This window comes from Balaenoptera physalus, assembly GCF_965194825.1.
Source record: "Balaenoptera physalus genome assembly, chromosome: 3".
Lineage (NCBI taxonomy): Eukaryota > Metazoa > Chordata > Mammalia > Artiodactyla > Balaenopteridae > Balaenoptera > Balaenoptera physalus.
In genome coordinates, this window is record NC_138890.1 from 64,121,702 (window position 1) to 64,139,247 (window position 17,546).

At 51.2% G+C, this 17,546-nt stretch overlaps 1 protein-coding gene across 1 annotated transcript in view; it reads right to left on the minus strand.

The window, feature by feature from the left end:
• TGFBI (transforming growth factor beta induced) overlaps positions 1–12,148 on the minus strand; it is a 32,097-nt gene extending 19,949 nt beyond the window's left edge. Inside the window, exons 1-2 of the mRNA XM_082456350.1 lie at positions 11,946–12,148; positions 7,188–7,286 (exon numbers count right to left, since the gene is read on the minus strand). Of these exons, the coding sequence (XP_082312476.1) occupies positions 7,188–7,286; positions 11,946–12,079 (233 nt within the window). The 5' untranslated portion in view covers positions 12,080–12,148. The remainder of the gene's footprint in view (positions 1–7,187; positions 7,287–11,945) is intronic.
• Positions 12,149–17,546: the final 5,398 nt, after the last annotated feature.

A 17,546-nucleotide genomic window follows, 5' to 3' on the forward strand; every position in this document is an offset into this window, starting at 1 on the left:
GACACTCCATGCCTTGGAGCCCCCAGCCAAAGGCTTTTCTGGCCAAAGACCCTTCTCCCAGGGTGTCAGTGTCTGAGTTCCATCCTACAAAGCCACAAGAGACCTCAATAGCTCAGGGGGCCTCACCAGGATTTCCTTGAGGACAACAGAGAGTCAGCTCCCCAAGTGTGAACTTACTGGTTCCTGTGGCCACGTGTGTGTGGAGGCGGGAAGAGATGGGGGGAATGACAGGAGAAATGGAGGCTGCCGGGCACGGGAGCAGGGACAGACGTAAGCAGGGACGTCTCCGCGTGGAGAAGGAAATGCAGGATGGAATCAGAAAGCTGAAAGGGCTCTGGGGGCAAAGGAGTTTCTTAGGATCACAGCTGGGGAGGGGCAGATCTAGGACTCTCCCCACATTTCATCAAGTCCAGACCCTTTTCCATTGCTCTTGACAGTGCACATATTTGGGGGAAAGTGGACTGATTTGGAAAGTCTGACATCAAAAGGACGCAGGTGGTCTCTCCGATGTGATCAGAGCTAACCCCTGTCAGCACTCACTGCCCCTTCTCTCCAGGTGGGCTTTCTGTATCCGTGTCCCACAGAGGCTGGACGTGGGGGACACACCACCCCCTGCAGGGGCTCAGCCCCCTAGCCAAAGGCTTTTTCCTGGTTAGCTGAGTGTGGCTCCCTGCCAGGAAGCCTTCTCCTAATCCTCCCGCCCTGCTGGCCTCTCCCTCCTCTTCCCTCGTGCTACCCATATTCTGGCACCCCCGGCACTCTCTAGGTGCATGGGGTGACCCACGCCTCTCACCCTCAGCCTGGTAGCCTTATGGGTTGAAACGCTTCCACAGCTGGCTGTTACCCTGCTCAACTGTCCCAACAATACCAGTTCTTTTCAGAACCAGCCTGCCTGGCCCTGGAGCAGAGGGCAGCTGTAAATTGCAGACCAAGAAGACAGCCCATTGAGGTAATCCTGACCAAACCCTTCAGGACTCACACGCCCTTTTCTCAGCCCCGTGTGCCACCTTCCTTGGGCTCTGGCCCTGGGGAGAACACACATGCTGTGGGGAGACGGGCTCCTGGGGCAATCACAGAGTCGTGGTTCTGATGGAGAGGTTCATCTCTCCAGGATGAACGCAGGAAAGGATGGAAACCACAGGGAGCCCCGATCCGTGCCTCCCTGGTTCCCTGGCTTCCCTGCACAGGGAGAACCAATCTGCTGGTCTCCGAATCGAATCTTATCAGCAAAAGCTGCTCTGATTAAAGGCTCCTGGCTTCTCCTTGGCCTGACACAGTCCAATAAGCAAAAACCTCAGAAAAAGTATATCCTCTAGGGTAATGAGACACTAATTTTCTTATTCCAACTTCCCATGTCAGAAGAGCAATTTGAGGAAGAAAGTCAGAGAAGGTGCCTGACTTAGAAGGGCGTTTGAAAGAGGCAGGGGGTGGGTGCAAAAGGCAGTGTCAATCCAAGGCCTAAAGAATTGAAATAGAGTCTAAAAGCTCTCCTCCATTCCCCTCCAAAGTTTTACTCATGACTGGATAAAGAGAGAAGCGTTGGTTTTTCTCTCCCCAAAATAATTTTTCAAGGAGGTAATATAATAAGTTAAAACAATCACTCTCTCCCAAGCACGCTTCACGATTTTGGCCGCTGTGACGGCTGTAAACACCTAGGGATTAACCTGACTCTGAAGTAGTGCGGTAAGGAATGGAGCCTGAGAGCCAGCTTCCTGTGACCGAAGGTAAACCATCCAGCGTGTCATGATTTCCAAGGGAATCACTGAACAAACACAGACTGATGTTGTCTAGACATGTGCCTGCCTGGATGAGTTCATTTTCTGCACTCAGCTGAGCTCTCTTAAGCCTCCCAGGAGAAAATGAAAATCTTGAGTCCCCTGGTAAAAAAGGGCTTGTTTTAACCTACTGTCTACCACTAAAGACTCTATCACTATCCCATTCACCAGGGTCCAGCTTGGCGAGTGATGAGATGGAACCTTGGGAAAATACACTTACATTTTTTGGTGATGTCTGTTTGCACATGGTTTGTGAGGGTATTTGGGTGGTGAGGGGGGGGTCTCCTGGATGCTGGCTGTGTCTCCTCAGTTCCCATGCTCTCCATCTGACTAGGGAGGGAGCCCCCTTGCAACAGGTGTTCTCAATGACCACCAGGCTGCGGGTAAGCAAAGGTTGGTGGCTCTGGGCCAAAGGGCCTCTGTTGACCCCGAGGAGGCCTTCTCCCTGGGACCTAGAGTCACAGGTTTTAGGGCTGAAGAAAGATCTGGGGCAGTTGACCCAGGCGCTCCAAGGCTGCTCACTTGGGCTCCCCCCCATGTCACCAAAACTAGCTGCTGGGCTTGGTTCTCCCCTGGGGGCAGCATGCAGAATAACTGGACCTCTCCCACTCACCAGTGGATGACTTTGAGCAGGTTGCTTAGGCTTTCTGAGCCTCAGTCTTCCCCTCTGTAAATGGGCTAATGATCACACTGGTCTTAAGGGATGATTGTGAGAACTGAATGAGCTAACCTATGAAAAGCACTTACCAGCTAATTGATATTTACTAAGCACTCAGTTGTGGAGCTTCTTCCTAAAAAATTCCAGGTATAAACTTTAAATTGAAGTTAGGTTAATAACTTCATTGAAAGCCATGCCGTGCAGGAGACCACTGATCAAATCACATGTAATAAATAAATTCCCCATAACACAGCTATAAAAGTTAATAGATAGGGCCCATTGTGGTTAGAACAAATCATCACAAATTTAGTGACTTAAAACCACAAAATTTATTATCTTACAATTCTGGATGTTAGAGTCAGAAGTTGGCCTTATGAGGCTAAAACCAAAGGCTGTATTCCTTCCAGAGGTTCTAGGGGAGAACCTACTCCTTGTCTTCTCCAGCTTCTAGAGGCTGCCTGCATTTCTTGGCTTGTGGTCACATCACTCCAACTTCAGTTTTCATTGTCATATCTCCTTCTCTGACTCTGACCCTCCTGCTTTCCTCTTACAAGGACCCTTATGATTATATTAGACTCATCAGATAATTCAGGATAATCATTCCCCCCCCCCACCCCCGCCAAGATCCTGAACTTAATCATATCCGCAAAGTCTCTTTTCCTTTGTAAGGTAACATATTCACAGGTTCAGGGGTGAGGATGTAGACAGCTTTAGGGGGTCATTATTCTGCCTACCACAGGGCCTTACCCCAAATGGTACATGGGTTCATGTAAATACTCAACAGAACAAGATTCCCTGTCAGCTAAGCTGCCTCCTAGGAGTCTACAGAATGGGATAGAACCTTCAGGAAGCACTGCACAACAGAGGTGTTTGGCATATGTCAAATCTGAGTTATTTCAGAGCAGGTTAGCCACGCGGTCCCAGGGGGCTGCACAGGGAATATGAAACAGGGAAGGAGGTGCTGGTGTGGGTCTGAGGCTAGCTTGGCATCCCTAGATGGCTTCTCACCATCCTCTTCTTTTTCCTCTTGGGACCGAGGCTGTGGGATACAGGAGAGGGAGGAAAGGAAGGCTCTTCCTCAGCTTCACTGCAGATGTCCCTGGGTGCCCTGCCCGAATGAGATCTACAGGAAATAGCTTTGCCAAATGATGGAAAATCTCGACCATACACCAGCTGGCTTCGGTAGAAGTGAAAAGTCTAAACTTGAAGGCAGTGCTGAAGAAGTATTAATATTTCAGCCCTTGGGCAAAGCAATGCTTGCTACTAGAGAAGGGGGAATGTCCTGCCAGCTCATCTTGGCTACTGTGCTTGTGAATCGCGTTGCTTGTGAAACAACGTCAAGCCTTTTGGAATGGACAGCTGCCACCCCTACCTGCTAGCTCCTGCGCTGGCCCTCCCTGTGCCTCACTGAGGATGCCTGAGCTCCTGCTGTGATTCATTACATCCCCATGATGTCAGCTCTGACTTGGCTGTTAAATGGGCCTCCCTCTTGCCGGGGCTTCTACAAAGAAGGCCTGTCCAAGGCAGCCAGGCTTCCTGAGCACAATTTCCTGCACCATTGCTTCAGCTGCTGTATGTAAAAGTGTTATGGTTACTGATCAGACCGAGGACTGAAATGACCCTCTTTGCTTGATTAGCTGTTGTATCGCACTGGTGCTCTTTAGGATCTGAAATTAAATGAATTTCTAAGTAATAAAATTCACTCAAGTCACTAAATAGGGGCCCACTGGTAACTACTTCCTGTAATAAAATCCATGCATCAGGCTTGACAAACAGCACCAAGACTCTTTTTGGAAATACAGAAAAGCTATCATCTAAAGATGATGGATGCAGTGGCCTGATGGGAGTGCTGAGTGCTGAACGTGGCCATTCCCCTCCCTCCCTCTGTGGAGGTGGAGTCGGGGCCTCACTGCAGCAGACATTTGGCTCCAGGCTCCTGGGTCTCTGTGTGACCTGACCCGGCAAAGCCTTCATCCCTTGGTCCTGTACTTAGTGCCAATTATCTGCTTTCAAGTTCAAATTCTCCTGTGGGTCCTGGGCCCCCTGGTGACCTGTGCTACCCCCTTCCCTGTGACACTTTCCTCCAGTGCATCCCAGCGCACACCTCTGCTCCAGCCTCTTCCCTGGAGTCATGCTGGGAGGATCCCCACTGCCCAGGTGGACCCCACGCTGAGAAGGCCCTCTTTGCTCCAACCACAACCATGCTTGCCGTTTCCCAGTCTGGTCATCTCCCAAATAAATGCACCAAGTGACCCACTGTCACCAGGATGACATCAACTCCAGCCAGCACAACCCTCTCCTCTCCCGACCAGCTATGGCACTGAATTCCTGGTGCCCAGATGGCAGCTCCTTCATGGCTCTTAATCCCGGGCACAAGCAAACTACAAGGCTGCTCCTTCTCAGCTCTCTCGGGGACAGTGGAGATGAATCCAACCACTTCCCCTTTCCCTGCCTGAGTTCTCTGGATTTCCCCCCAGTCAGCTTCACCTTCCTGACGCTGCACACAATGTTCCAGGAAGGGACCTTCTTATCCTGGATCGTGAAGTTTTTTTTTTTATCAACTCATGATTTTCTGTCCCCATTTCCTCTTTTTTAAGCTGCCCAAAGCAACAGCACATTGCAGAGCTGGAGGTGCAGGTCATCCCCTCTGGCTTTGTAAGACCAGCTCAATGGCTGGGACTGGGCCCTGGGCTCTGCTTGGCCCTGCTCTACACCTCCGTTTCCCCACCCACACCTACCTGTCTATTCCTTCCCCCAGTGCCTGGGCTCCCCCTGTGCTCACTGGTGCTGCACCATCACATCTTAATGACCCCTTAACAAGAACATTTGGCCAACATACAGCTGTGCTGCCTGCACCCGTCCTGGCACATCAGTGGAGAAGGGTGCAGGTACCAAGAGCCAATAAGCCAAGGCGACTCATCACCCACAGCAGCGTCAACCTGGGAACTGCTGGGGAATATTCCCAAGCTACTGTTAACTAGTCAGACAAATGCTTCAACAGGGGCCACCCTGAAATACCATGGCCAATGCCACCCTGTTGCCAGCTTGACATCATAAGTGCGTCCCATTTTTAGGGAAACCAGAAAGAACAAAAAGGTGGCATCTTGAAACCCAGGGCTCCGAGATGCTTGAAACCCAGGGCTCTGAGATGCTTGATACCTAGGGCTCTGGTCATCTTCCAAGAAGCAATTATGTGAGGCCTGGCTCTGTGTTTAATTAAGTAATTAATTGTTTATTTTAGTAGATAACATACACACATGGGAAAAGTCAAAGAGTACTGAAGGTATTCTTTTTTTTTTTTTTTTTTTAACTTGGGTTCCAGGTAAGGACATGTGTATATTATTTGCATAATCTCTTTTTGTCCACAGCAGCAAGAATTCTGGCTGGGGGTTTGTTTGTTCCCTAAACCTGGGAGGTGGGTCCTCTTAGCTCACTCAACTCTTGCCTTTGTGGCTGGGCTTGGTCAAGTGGGGAACCAATTGTCATGGCCCTGCCCTTGACAGGCTCCCAGGGAGCTACTGGTCTCTCCCCACCTCTGCCCTGATCTACAATTTCCCTGATCCATACTAGAGTTGATAACTGTGTTAGGACACAGTCAGGGTCACAAGTTGGGATATTTACTTCCACGTACATCTCAAGGAAAGAGCATTTTTCCCTTCCTTCAGTTAGAGGAGACATCTGCTCAAAAGCAAGTCACGAGCAATACATTTAAAAATCCCTAACATGGGAAAGGCTTCAAGATCATGGCTTAGCATCTCTTAATCCTCTCATTACACAGACAAGAAGAAGGTCAGCCCCTCACAAGTGGCTCAAGGAGTTCTGCACGGCACATCTTCCTGTCCATAGGAGAGAGCCAGCTTTGAGATCTTTTGATGGTTGGTGCCAAAATAGATTAGGTTTCCCCGGAATTCTGTTAGAACATGCAGGCCACACGGCAGTCGGGGTGAATGCCGCCTCCCTCCGTGCTGATCGTGTTGAGAGAGGCACCAACAAGCCCTCCTGTAACCACAGGGGTCCACACTCCCTGGTGTCTCACTTCTGTTTGTGGGGCTGAGATTTGCAAATAACAGCAGGTGGCATTTACTGAGCACTTACTATGTGCCAGGTACCTAACTTAGCCTCTCCTGTGCATTATTTCATTCAATCCTCATAACAATCACATAAGGTAGTCCTATTGTTATTCCCACTTTACAGATGAGGCAATTGAGGATTCCAAAGGTGAAGCCACCTGCCCAGGTAAGTGGCAGAGCCAGCCCTTGAATCAGGGAGTCTGAGCCTGCGTTCTTAATATGTTACACTGTCTTATTATATGCATATTTCTAGGCACTCTAAGTCTTTTGGGGGCATTTACCTTGGATTGCAGAGCAGGAACCAGGTATAAGTTCACTAATGGGCTTCCTTTCCCAGAGTCAGAGGCTGATGGCTTCTCCACTGAATATTTGTGTTTGTATCATTTAGTGAGGATTAGGAAGCACGCACACACACACACACCCACACCATGTTTCATGTTTCTTGTAATCCCAAGTCAGCCCTGAAAAATGTATCCAAGTATTGTCAGGAGCCTTAAAAATGAAAAACAAAATTGGCAAGCCTACAAAAAACACCACTCCCAAGCACACAGTCCCCTGACATGTTTGCACACGCATCTTCATGGCTCCAGAAGGCTGGCCCATGCCCAGGGGCACCTGCAGCCCGTGCACATCGAGGGCAGCCTCCCCAGTGGCTGGAGGGCTCGGGTGGTTCCAGATACTCACGTGGATTTGCCGCAGATCTTTCTCTGGTACCACTGCTTGCAGTTGGTGAAGTACTTCTTGTTGGTGCCAATGACCTTCTGCACAGCGCACACATTGGGGCTGAAAACAAAAGCTGCCGTGTTAGCAAGATGGTCAGCATGTCCACCCACCTCCACATCCTTCCCACCACGTGGGCCCTCCTGGGTCACCAGAACGTTCTAGATATGGAGAAGATACAGTCATTTCGGTCTTGGTTCCAGGGGCTGGCTTGGGGGTACATTCTGGTCCTCGTGACCTAGATTTCCAGCATCTCCCTGAAAATATCCCCCTCCGATTTGAAAATTGTCGAAGTATATCTCATACAGTGACGTAATTTCATTTAAGCATTCTTCTTTGACACAGACACTTGGTAAGTGTAAATACAAACATCTTAAAAATTTTAGACTCCATGTTATAGATGGAGAATATCAGCTAAGTAAAAGTGGTGTGCTTGCTAAGAACAGCAGCTTTGAGAGAGGCCCCCCAGCCTTTCTCTGCACCTCCACTCCACACTGAGCCCAAACACCCACAGGCTTTAACCTGGCCTCCCTGTGGGCATGGCTGGTCCTGTGGTCATGAGGTCCGGGCCCCAGCACCTCCCAGGCAGCTCCACACACAGACATCCTCTGCGTCCCTAGGCAGTTGCCTGGCTCCCAAACATGGCCTATCTGAAGTGCCCACCCTGGAAACTAGGGGGGCACGGCCACCTGCTGTCAGGACCTTGGAAGGAGATGCTCGCTCACTGAACTCAGTCATTTATTACTTAGGCCCCGGCTTGCATCCCACTCCCCGCAGAAAGCCCTCTTCCAGTGCCCCAAGTGACACTCTTCTGTCCACCTCTGACTGGTGATACAGCCCTTGTCTGATGCTGGCTACCAAACAAAACCCAAAACTGACCGGGCCGTGTATGTCTTCTCTTCAACTACCCTCCAAAGAACCCTGAGGGCAGGTGTTCTGCCTCGTTCTTTCTTTCATGTTCTAGATGCGGCTGAGCACCAGGTCAGGTGCAGAGGGGCTTGGAATGACCTGCTCCCAGGACCACCCAGCTCAGAAGCCTCCTGAGCAACCCTGTGCAAACACCCAGGTTCTGCTGAGAAGTCTGCTTTCCCAGAGACGTGGGGTTTTGTTTTTGTGTATTTTACCCAGTGTACCAAGTTCTAACCCAAACCATGCTCAGGCCATGTGGTGGCAGGACATTTACTGGGAGCCCCTGGGGAAGGAGGCAGCTGTGGCTGTGCGGTGACAAGTGGGAGGCGGTCTTCCTGAGCCAGAGGCAGGCAGTTCACCTGGCTGAATCACAAGCCAGAGCAAAGCAAAGCGAAGAGACTAAGGGCTTTCACAAAACCTCTATGCCCAGAGAACCTCAGGTATCAATTCTAAATATCATTTCCTTTGATACTTTACAAATATAATCGATTGCCATCATTTGAGATGCATGGTATTTTTCGGGAAGACACTGATACTGCAGTGAGGGCAGCACCTGCCGTCCCCATCATATGGCTATGGGAACTTGGTCAATTCTCAAATACTCAGAGTCAGGTTATTGGGTGGGAAGGCACACTGACCCTTTACCTCTCTGCCCTGTCTCTTCTACCACCTGCATGTCACCTCTTGTCCAGTTTGTGGTTCAGCAGGCAAAGGTGAGAGGGCCAAGGAAGCCCAGTAAATATTAGTGAGTTACTGTTAAGAACCTGAGGGTGAGAGAAGCTGAGGCTAAAGAGGAAACCGCAGGTCAGCAGGGAGAACAGCCCTTATCCCCTTGCTCCTGGCTGGGTCTGACCAAATGCCCACAGCCTCCAGAGGACTTTTACAGAAGCCAACTTGTTTCTCAGTTTGCTGCACGGCATTCATAGGTTACAGCAGTCCCCAGATAACCCTGAGAGAGTCCCCGCTGGCCACACTCCAGCCATAGGTGCTGTTTATTGCTGTACAATTTCAGAAGTTCTTCTATCTGACCAAGCAGGAAACAATTACTGTTGATGAATTCCCTGCAACTTTCCGTAGGCGTTTGGCAAAATCTTCAGAGTCTCTTGTGGATGTGGCTCCAACATTCCTCTGTGGAGTGAGTTTCCACTGCTGCTGCCCTTTGAGACAGGAGCGGAGGCTGGGGGTCTCTGTGACGCACGCCCTCTCACATCAGGGTGGGAGGGGTGGGCTGTGTACACAGGAAATTTATGCTGAAGTTTAATCAAAATGAGCACCCCATTTCTGGGACTTCTGCCTCAAGCACAACAGCTCTGCTGTTCAACTTGGATTTGAAAATCAAGTGCTTCAGAAAACTCAGTCCAGTTTTGGTTGTTGATATTTGGAAGTGTGACTGCATTTTTACTTCTCTTTCAGTACTGTTTTTTTCCTTCCCTATAGCAACACAGATAACAGCCGGGAGTCAAGAGACCATGTCATAGTCACTACTTTCCCAGCATCTTTCTGTGTTTGGACTAAGTCACTCCATCTCACTAAGCCACAGTTTCTCCATCTGTAAAATGGGAACGCACACTACAGAGCTTACTGTGTTGTGGTGAAGATGAAAGCAAAAGTGGTGACGGTGATAAAGGGTGAGCAGGGCCCGCTTATTATTTCTTCCTTCACGTCGTGTGAAGCACACATCCAACATTTCCTTTAAAAAGTACCTTACCTTTCCCTTCCCACCAGATCTCACTTTAAAAGATGGCCAGAGTTTGAACAAGGTTATCCATTTTGCTCAGGGTGCCACCCCCAAGGGCAAAGTCAGGCAGCCCTGTGAGGTTTTCATAGATCAGAGTAAACGTGACTGTGTCTGCAACTGTTTGTCACAGTTCACCTGCCTGTGTGTCCACGCTTTATCGGGGGAGGGTGCACACCAGGGACTGCTTAGACCATCCTGTCCATCACAGCTCACTGTAGGCCTTTTCAACCGTACTGCAAGCGGCTAATCAAGAGGATTAGCCTGCAGGGGTTGGGGGAGGGCGGGGAGGGAGGAAATTGATCTAATGTCTGAACTTTATAATAAAGAGCATTTGCATTTAAAAAAAAAAAAAAGAAAACCTATTTTCCAGCTGGTCTGTGGCTTTTCTGGGCTTTGACAGGAAGAAGGCTTGCCGCAGAGGTGGCTCCTGCTGGAACCCTGTCAGCACCACTGGGGAAGCTTCACTGTGGAGCGCACTGAGCCACCATTCCGGGTAACAGTGCCGCAGGGCATGCTATTGGGGCTTTTTCTTGACTTAGTGCCTAAGAAGATACAGCGGGAACAGAAACCTCCCAGGAGGACTGCAGCACCCAAACAGGACATGCTCCATTGGTAAGAAAGGCAGAGGGACAATGGTGAGCTGGGCAGAGACAATGAAAATGCCAGGTGCTCACAGTTTGACTTTATGCCTCGTCTCCCCCTCGTCTTTCTGCCCTGTCCCCTCACCCTACTGTACCCGGCCTAAGTCAAAGGTGCATCTTGCACTTCCCGAAAGACCCCGGGACATCCCCTGTGCTCTCCTCTCTCTTGCAGGGTGCTGAGGCTGCAGCATGGCCTGGATGGCTTTCACTCTGCAGAGGGGTCAGACTCACTTCCATCAGTCCGCTCCCCACAGCCCTGGGCACCTGAAAGGCCAAGTAAGGCCACAAGGCCACACACAGGCAGAGGGAACAAGGATGACTGCTCCCAAGGAGGGGGCGCTTCGAAGGGCAGGGAGCCAAGGCTTTGTAAAGCCCTATGAAGACAACTCTGATCACTTCCAACAGTGAGTTTTGATCTGAGTACAGATCTGCCCAGTCACATGGTGGTCTGGGCACCACCTGGGAGCAAATGCCAGACCCAATGGCATTTGGGCTGTGACACGACTATCCACATACAGTTCTACCTAGTTGTGAAAAAGGAGTCAGTGCACCCAGGTAGGCTGGAAGCTCCAGCAAAGCCTGGCTATGTGTGAAGCGGGAGGGCCTAGTTTGGGATGTAGAAACACTGCCCACCTCTGCCTGGGTCTGGGCCGGGGTCTCTACCAGGTCAGACCTTTTGCCTGGGTTTGCCCCCTAAAACCAACACATCTTCAGTGTCTCAAAGGAGTATCTGCAATGATAACGTCCCAAATTTACAAACCCAGCCAGTGTTTTAAGAGCGATTCCAATCCCAGCTCCAGTACATACTGAAGGTCCGTGGGGAAGTGGTGTGTCCTCTCCAGACTGTTTCCCCATCTGTACAATGTGTGCGAGGCTCGGCACACTCTCCTGCTCTCCATCCGCCCGGGGAGCGGATGCCGCACTGCCCTCGCTGTGCCTGGAGGGCACTGTCTGCTGCCAGGTCGGGGGTGTAGGCCTGGACAGGTGAACAGGAGCCTGGGGGCCTTGGTTGCTGCCAGCTTGTGTGGCCCCAGCGACACGTCTTAAGGTGCTGGACAAGGACCTGGCTGGACTGGAATCTGTGCCCTGCTGGGTGGGCTCCCTCTCTGCCCTGGCCACCTTCCCACGGTGATTTGGGGCAGAGAGCTGCCAAGCGGTCTCCCCTGGGAGAAGCTCAAAGCCCGGGATCCCTCTCACGCTCTTGGCCCGAGTTGGGGTGACGGGTCAGCTCTCCCATCCGCTTCCTCTACACAGTGCCTCCTGCTGACTTTCCTCCATCGTCCCCGCCTCCCTCCCTCCACCTCCTGCAGGGCTGGTCCCTCCGAGCGTCCCACACAGCCTGCTTTAGGCTCGGGCTTTGTCTCCGGCGCCCCCAGCCCGCTCCGACGGCCCCGACGCCCAGTCCCTCCGCTCCCCATGGGGGCGCCCGCTTACCCGTGCTGCCGACCCCGGAGGCGGCTGTGCTGCAGCACCAGCTGGTAGGGAGACTTGGCGGGGCTCGCCGGCGTGGCGGCGGGGCCCAGGGCCAGTGCCAGGGCGAGGGGCAGTAGCCGCCCGAGGAGCGCCATGGAGCGAGAGGCCGCGCAAGGCGAGCTGGCGAGCCGTGGAGGAGTGCGAGCGCCGTCGCCGCCGGCAGGTTAAGTAAGCGGAGAGCAGGGAGCCGCCCGAGGGGCGGGGAGCGGGCGGAGGGCGGGCTGCGGACGCCCCGCGCCCCGCCCACTCCCCCTCCGCAGCCCAAGATCATTCACAACCAGCCCCTCTCTCTCGTGCTCCCCAGCGTCCACCAACGGGCCGATGGGGCCTCACTCCTTCACTCCCTCCTCGAGGTCTGCAGGGTCCTGAGCCCAAACATGCCTCACCGGCCTCAGGCCATGCTGATTCCCACAATATTCTACCCATCACACTTGCCTCCGCATTCCACGCGCACCCCTCTCCTCCCCCAGCTTGCTAACTGTAAGATGGATAGGGAGTAAATCTTATGATTGACACAAGACTATATATATATATATATATATATATATATATATATATATATATATATGTATAAATGTATATGTGTATATATATGTATATATGTATATATATGGCAGGTTTTGTTAGACTCCAAGCTACTCTTGGAAACCGTGGAGAAGGGTGGGGTCCGCCACCTTGGTACACACTCATTGTCTCTTTTAATAAACATCTGTATAGCACTACGTGTGAGAAAGATGCTGCAAAAAGATAGCAAAGACAAGATTTTTGCCCTGGAGGAGCTCAGAGCAAGTAAACAACTAGTCACCTGGGAGGGAGATAAGTATTCACTCAAGCACCTATTAATCGCCCACAAATTACCTGGCACTGCTAGCCTGGGGAGACAAAGATGGATGAGTGAGTGAGATCCAGGCTCTTTCTGAAAAAGTTCACAGTCCAGAGACCCGAGGGCCAGAAAACAAGCTGCTATGGGGAGGGGCAGCTGGGGCCTTGGGAGCCTGGAGGAAGCACTGGCCTGACAGGAGGTGACACCTGCTCTAGGCTGGAAGGATGAGAAGGAGTTAGCCAGGCAAAGTGAGGGCATTCTGGGCCCTCAAAGTGTCCGGTTGGCTGAAGCATGGGGCGGCAGGGTCAAGGAGAGAGAGAAGGGAAGGCATGTCACAGGACCCAGACCCAAGCTAAGAGTCCTGCAGGTGATGGAGAAGCAGGCCAGGGGCAGGAGCAGGCTAGGAGAGGACAACATAAAATAAGCAAGACTGGAGGCAGGAAGGTCAGGTGACCAGGAGGGGACCAAGAGCTTGCTCCGTGGAAGTGGAGGTGGGCGTGAAGAAGGGTGGCACACCAGGGGTTGTCTAGGAGGTAACAGACTCGGCAGAACTTGGAGGCTGTACCCAGAGAGTTTGGGGGGGGGGGAGGAGGAGCCAGGGATATCTAAGGTGCTATTGGCAGGGGCATCTTGTTGCATGGTAGCACCATTCTTAGAATGAGGGATATGGAGGGAGGTGCAGATTTGCCGGGAGAGGGTCAGTGGTTTTGGACATACTGACTTTAAGTGCTTGTGACTCATCCAGCTGTCCTGTGGGCAGTTGTATGTAAAGATCTGGGGCTCCATCGAGGATTCTGGGACGGAGATCCCAACATGGGAGTCCTCCTTAGCTGTAGGCAGCTGAAGGCGTGGGAGCGGATGGATTCTCTGGTTGGGCGTATGGAGCAAGAGGTGGGTGATGACAGATGACAGAGAGGAGGCATGGCAGAGAGTAGCCAGCAAGGAGGTGAAGGAGCGCTGACAGAGAGCAGGAGGAAATGCGGAGCCCCAGAAGGAGGGGGCTGTGAGCAGCGAGTACCGCTGCACACAGATCTGAAGCTTATCTGCTTTGTGGGAAGCAGACAGGCGCTGGGGACTTGGCTGTGGGAGCAGGAGGGCGAAGCCAGATGATGGTGGTTTGATGAAGTGATGGCGCAGTAGAGGGTGTGGACGATTCTTCCAAGAAGATTATCTGAGAAAGGAAGGGAGAGTCAGTGTGGAAGACAGAGGACACAGTCTACAAAGGCCTGGACATGCTAGGACATTGCTGGAAAGGAGGGAGGAAGGAGGAGCCCAGTGTAACGGGAGAGGGGGAGGGGGATCATCCGAGCGAGGGGAAGGGAAGCAAGGAGAGGCTGAAGCAGAGCAGTTGGGGGCTGGAGGAGGGGCAGAGCGCAGAGGGAGTAAAAGCTATTGAGGGCCTGAGCTGGGAGTGTGGTGGAGGGAGAGGAGAGGGCGGGTCAGGTTTCAGGGAGATTTCAGTGGTAGCACTGACTAGACTGGGAAACCCGAGGGCATGGAGGGGAGGGGGGCGTGGAGTCAGGGACAACCTCAAGGTCTCTAGCTGGGATGATGAGATGCAGGACGGGCGCTGGTGAAGGTGCACATTGGGTTGCCCGTGGGGAGCGAGGTGTGACTCCAGGTGCATTCATATCATGCCTGACAAGAACCCACATTTCCGGGTGGAGATGTGCAGGAGGGAGCTGCCTTTGAAGGTCTGAAGTTCAGGGGAGGTGTGAGCACTGAAGATGCAGACTGGAGTCATCACACTAGCGGGTGGTGGCTAAAGCCCTGGACTTGGGCAGTCTCCCTCGGGCGCACGTGTCGGAGAAGAGGAGGAGGAGATGGCAGGCCCTGGGTAGCACCCATCTGGAGAGACGGAGGGGAAACAGAGAAGGAACCCTGACAGAACCGAGGCCCAGGGACACCCTGAGAGGCCACAGGAGAGGAGGATTTCAGAGAGCCGCCATCACTGCCAGGTGGTGCAGAGGATCCAAGCTGGACCCTATCACTGAGCGGTTCCTAGACTACGGTTGGCGCTCAGGAAACCAAAGACCACAAGACTACGGAATGTTTTCTGGAACATTCTAACCCCAGCTCGTATCTTCCTCATTGAAGACTAGGGGATGTTCTGGGGTGGTTTTGACCTTGGGGAGAGCCAGGTCCTTCCCTGATTCCCTTGCTTATTCCTCTCCTCCCATCTCCCCTGGAGGGAGGGTTGGGACAGTCCCTCCCCTGGCTACCTGTGGGGGGCTGCTCCCCGGGCTGGGACCTCTGCCACTTCGGGGGAGATGATCCCTTCGCCTGTCTCTGTTCAGATGGGGCTCATTCTGCCGGCTGGTGAGGACTGTCAAACACATACTTCAGTCTGGAATGAGTGGACTTTCCTGAAAACAACTTTCTGAGGGAGGAGGGTGCCTCTCCAGTGGCTTTAAGTTCAGCATTCAGGCGCCTGGGATTTAGCTCCACTTTATCTGTGAGTCTTTTTCCTCATTGTGGGGTTTATCATTTTCTTTTTTTTTCTGGAGCCTCAAGAAGAAAAGCCAGGGGATAGGAAGAACTGTTTTGATGATTTCCACATCAAAAATCCTATCTGCTGACTTTGTTCTCAGACAGTGATCGTGCAAAGAAAGAGGTGTCTTTGGCAATGACTACTCAGTGAGTCAAGGTAGACAGCTGCTAAGATCATGAGCTGGAAAGCTGGGCTGAGGTCTAAGAACACAGCAGCCTCCATGGATTGTCTAGTCTAAGCTGCTGTAAAATAACTCCTTTATAAAATCGAGGTGGTCCCGACCAGAAGGGTAGGGTAAGGAATGAAAGGAAGTTTCTGGGAAGGATACATGCTGTGAAGTGAGGAAGTAGCCTTTTGGCAACTTTGCTTGATGGTTTAGGTTTAAAGCTTGGGTGCCCAAGCCAGGATCCATCAGGTAGATTGCCAGCCTTGCCTGAGTGATGGCATTGGTAAAACAAAGCTGCTGAGTGCAGGCTCTGGAGGCAGGGAACCTGGGTTCAAATCCCAGTCCTACTACTTACAAGCTGTGTGGTCTTGGGCAAGTTGTTCAACCCCTCTGAGCCTCAGTTGCTACTTTTCCCATAGAGCTGATAACAAAACCTACCTCACAGGACTCTAGGGTAGATTACATGATATAATTCATGTAAACTGGCCAACAGATACGAGCCGCTTACCTCTCCCAGTAATTGCACTATATAATAGAGGTCACTGAAAAGATATGATAGGTTAGCACCTACGGAAGTGTAATCATCTGAAAATAATCATTTAATTGATTGAAAACAAAACATTTCTCTGTTTCAACAGGACTGCTTGGCATAGGACACTGGGAAGTGCTCAAAGAGATTCAAGCTTGGGCTTGATGTCTCCCCTGGGGATGGAGCACTGGCTGCACCACAGTTTTAGGGAAGATGCCCCGTGCGTGTAAGAGCCTGGGAGCTGTGCCTTCCCCAGCCCAGCTCTCCCTCTAGCAAGATTTATAGGCTCCAGGACAAGTCAGGTAATCTCATTGTAAAACTTCCCTGATCTGTAAAACTAACATTCGATGACTTGAGTTTTTCCATGAGCTCAGGAAAGAGATTACAGTAAAACTTCATTTACTGTTTAGATGTAAAAAAAATTCCACCTCTGTGTCCCACCACTCGCCTCCCTCCAAAACCAGAAAATGTAGAACTCTGTGAATGTAAACACGTTCTTCCACCACAGATTGCTGCTTTGTGGGAGGGGTGTTTTTCCACGGGAAAAGATGTTGCTGGGGAAAGGAACAGGGGTCCTCCATCCCAGATGTCCTGCCACCAACTGGGGCTAGCCCCGCTCACTTTCATTTGGGAAAGATTTTCCTTTTCTTTCCATGTTAGACCAACTAAAGAGAAAGAGAGGCTTGTTTGGAACAATAATTACTAGACTTTTTCAGACACTTTATAAAAATGACTATTTTCTCATTTTGTGGCTCTTACGAGATCACCAAAAACAGTTTAGTTTTTGAAAATAACCCTGTTGTGCTTGACAACAGGGCTTCAACATCAAGAAGAGTGAGCAGTTCCAACAAGCTCTCCACAAAGGAAACACAGAAAGAAACTGGTTCTGGGTCTGTCGGCAGGAGAGCTGGCATTTGCCACTTGACCAACTTCATGCCTCCCTTTTGCCATCCTCCCTGGGTGATGTTCTGCGTGATGTCAGGCATCAGTGAAGATAGATGACACGGTCAAAATAATTCCCAGAGGACACCTCAGCCTTTCTAACCTGCCACCATGTAGTGAATGAGAGAGCTCTTACAATTCAGTTCCCTACTACTTGCCAGGGAGAAAGAAGGTTTTGGCATGAGATATCCAATTTTTAAGAGTACTTGAATCAAATTTGGGGGGAATTTTCCATTCCTTGTACAATACACAGCACTTAGAATGGTACTTTACACACTGCAATTATTCCATCCACCCAACAAACAAATGCAAGCAACATCCCCACTTACTAAAATTAAGGGGTGATTATAGTGCCATTTAAGGGATTCAGATTTGGTTTTTCAAGGCTTTTCCATAACCTTGCCACTCAAAATGTGATCTGCAAACAGCAGCAGCAGCAGCAGCCTGGAACTTATTAGTAATGCAGAATCTTAGATACTGCCCTCTGTCCCCCCGGCACTGAATCAGACTCTGCATTTTAAATAAGATTACCAGGTCATCTGTGCGTACCTCAAAGTTTGAGAAGCACAGGCCTACAGGTTTCTGTTAAATAGCTAAAGCTCAGATGAGTT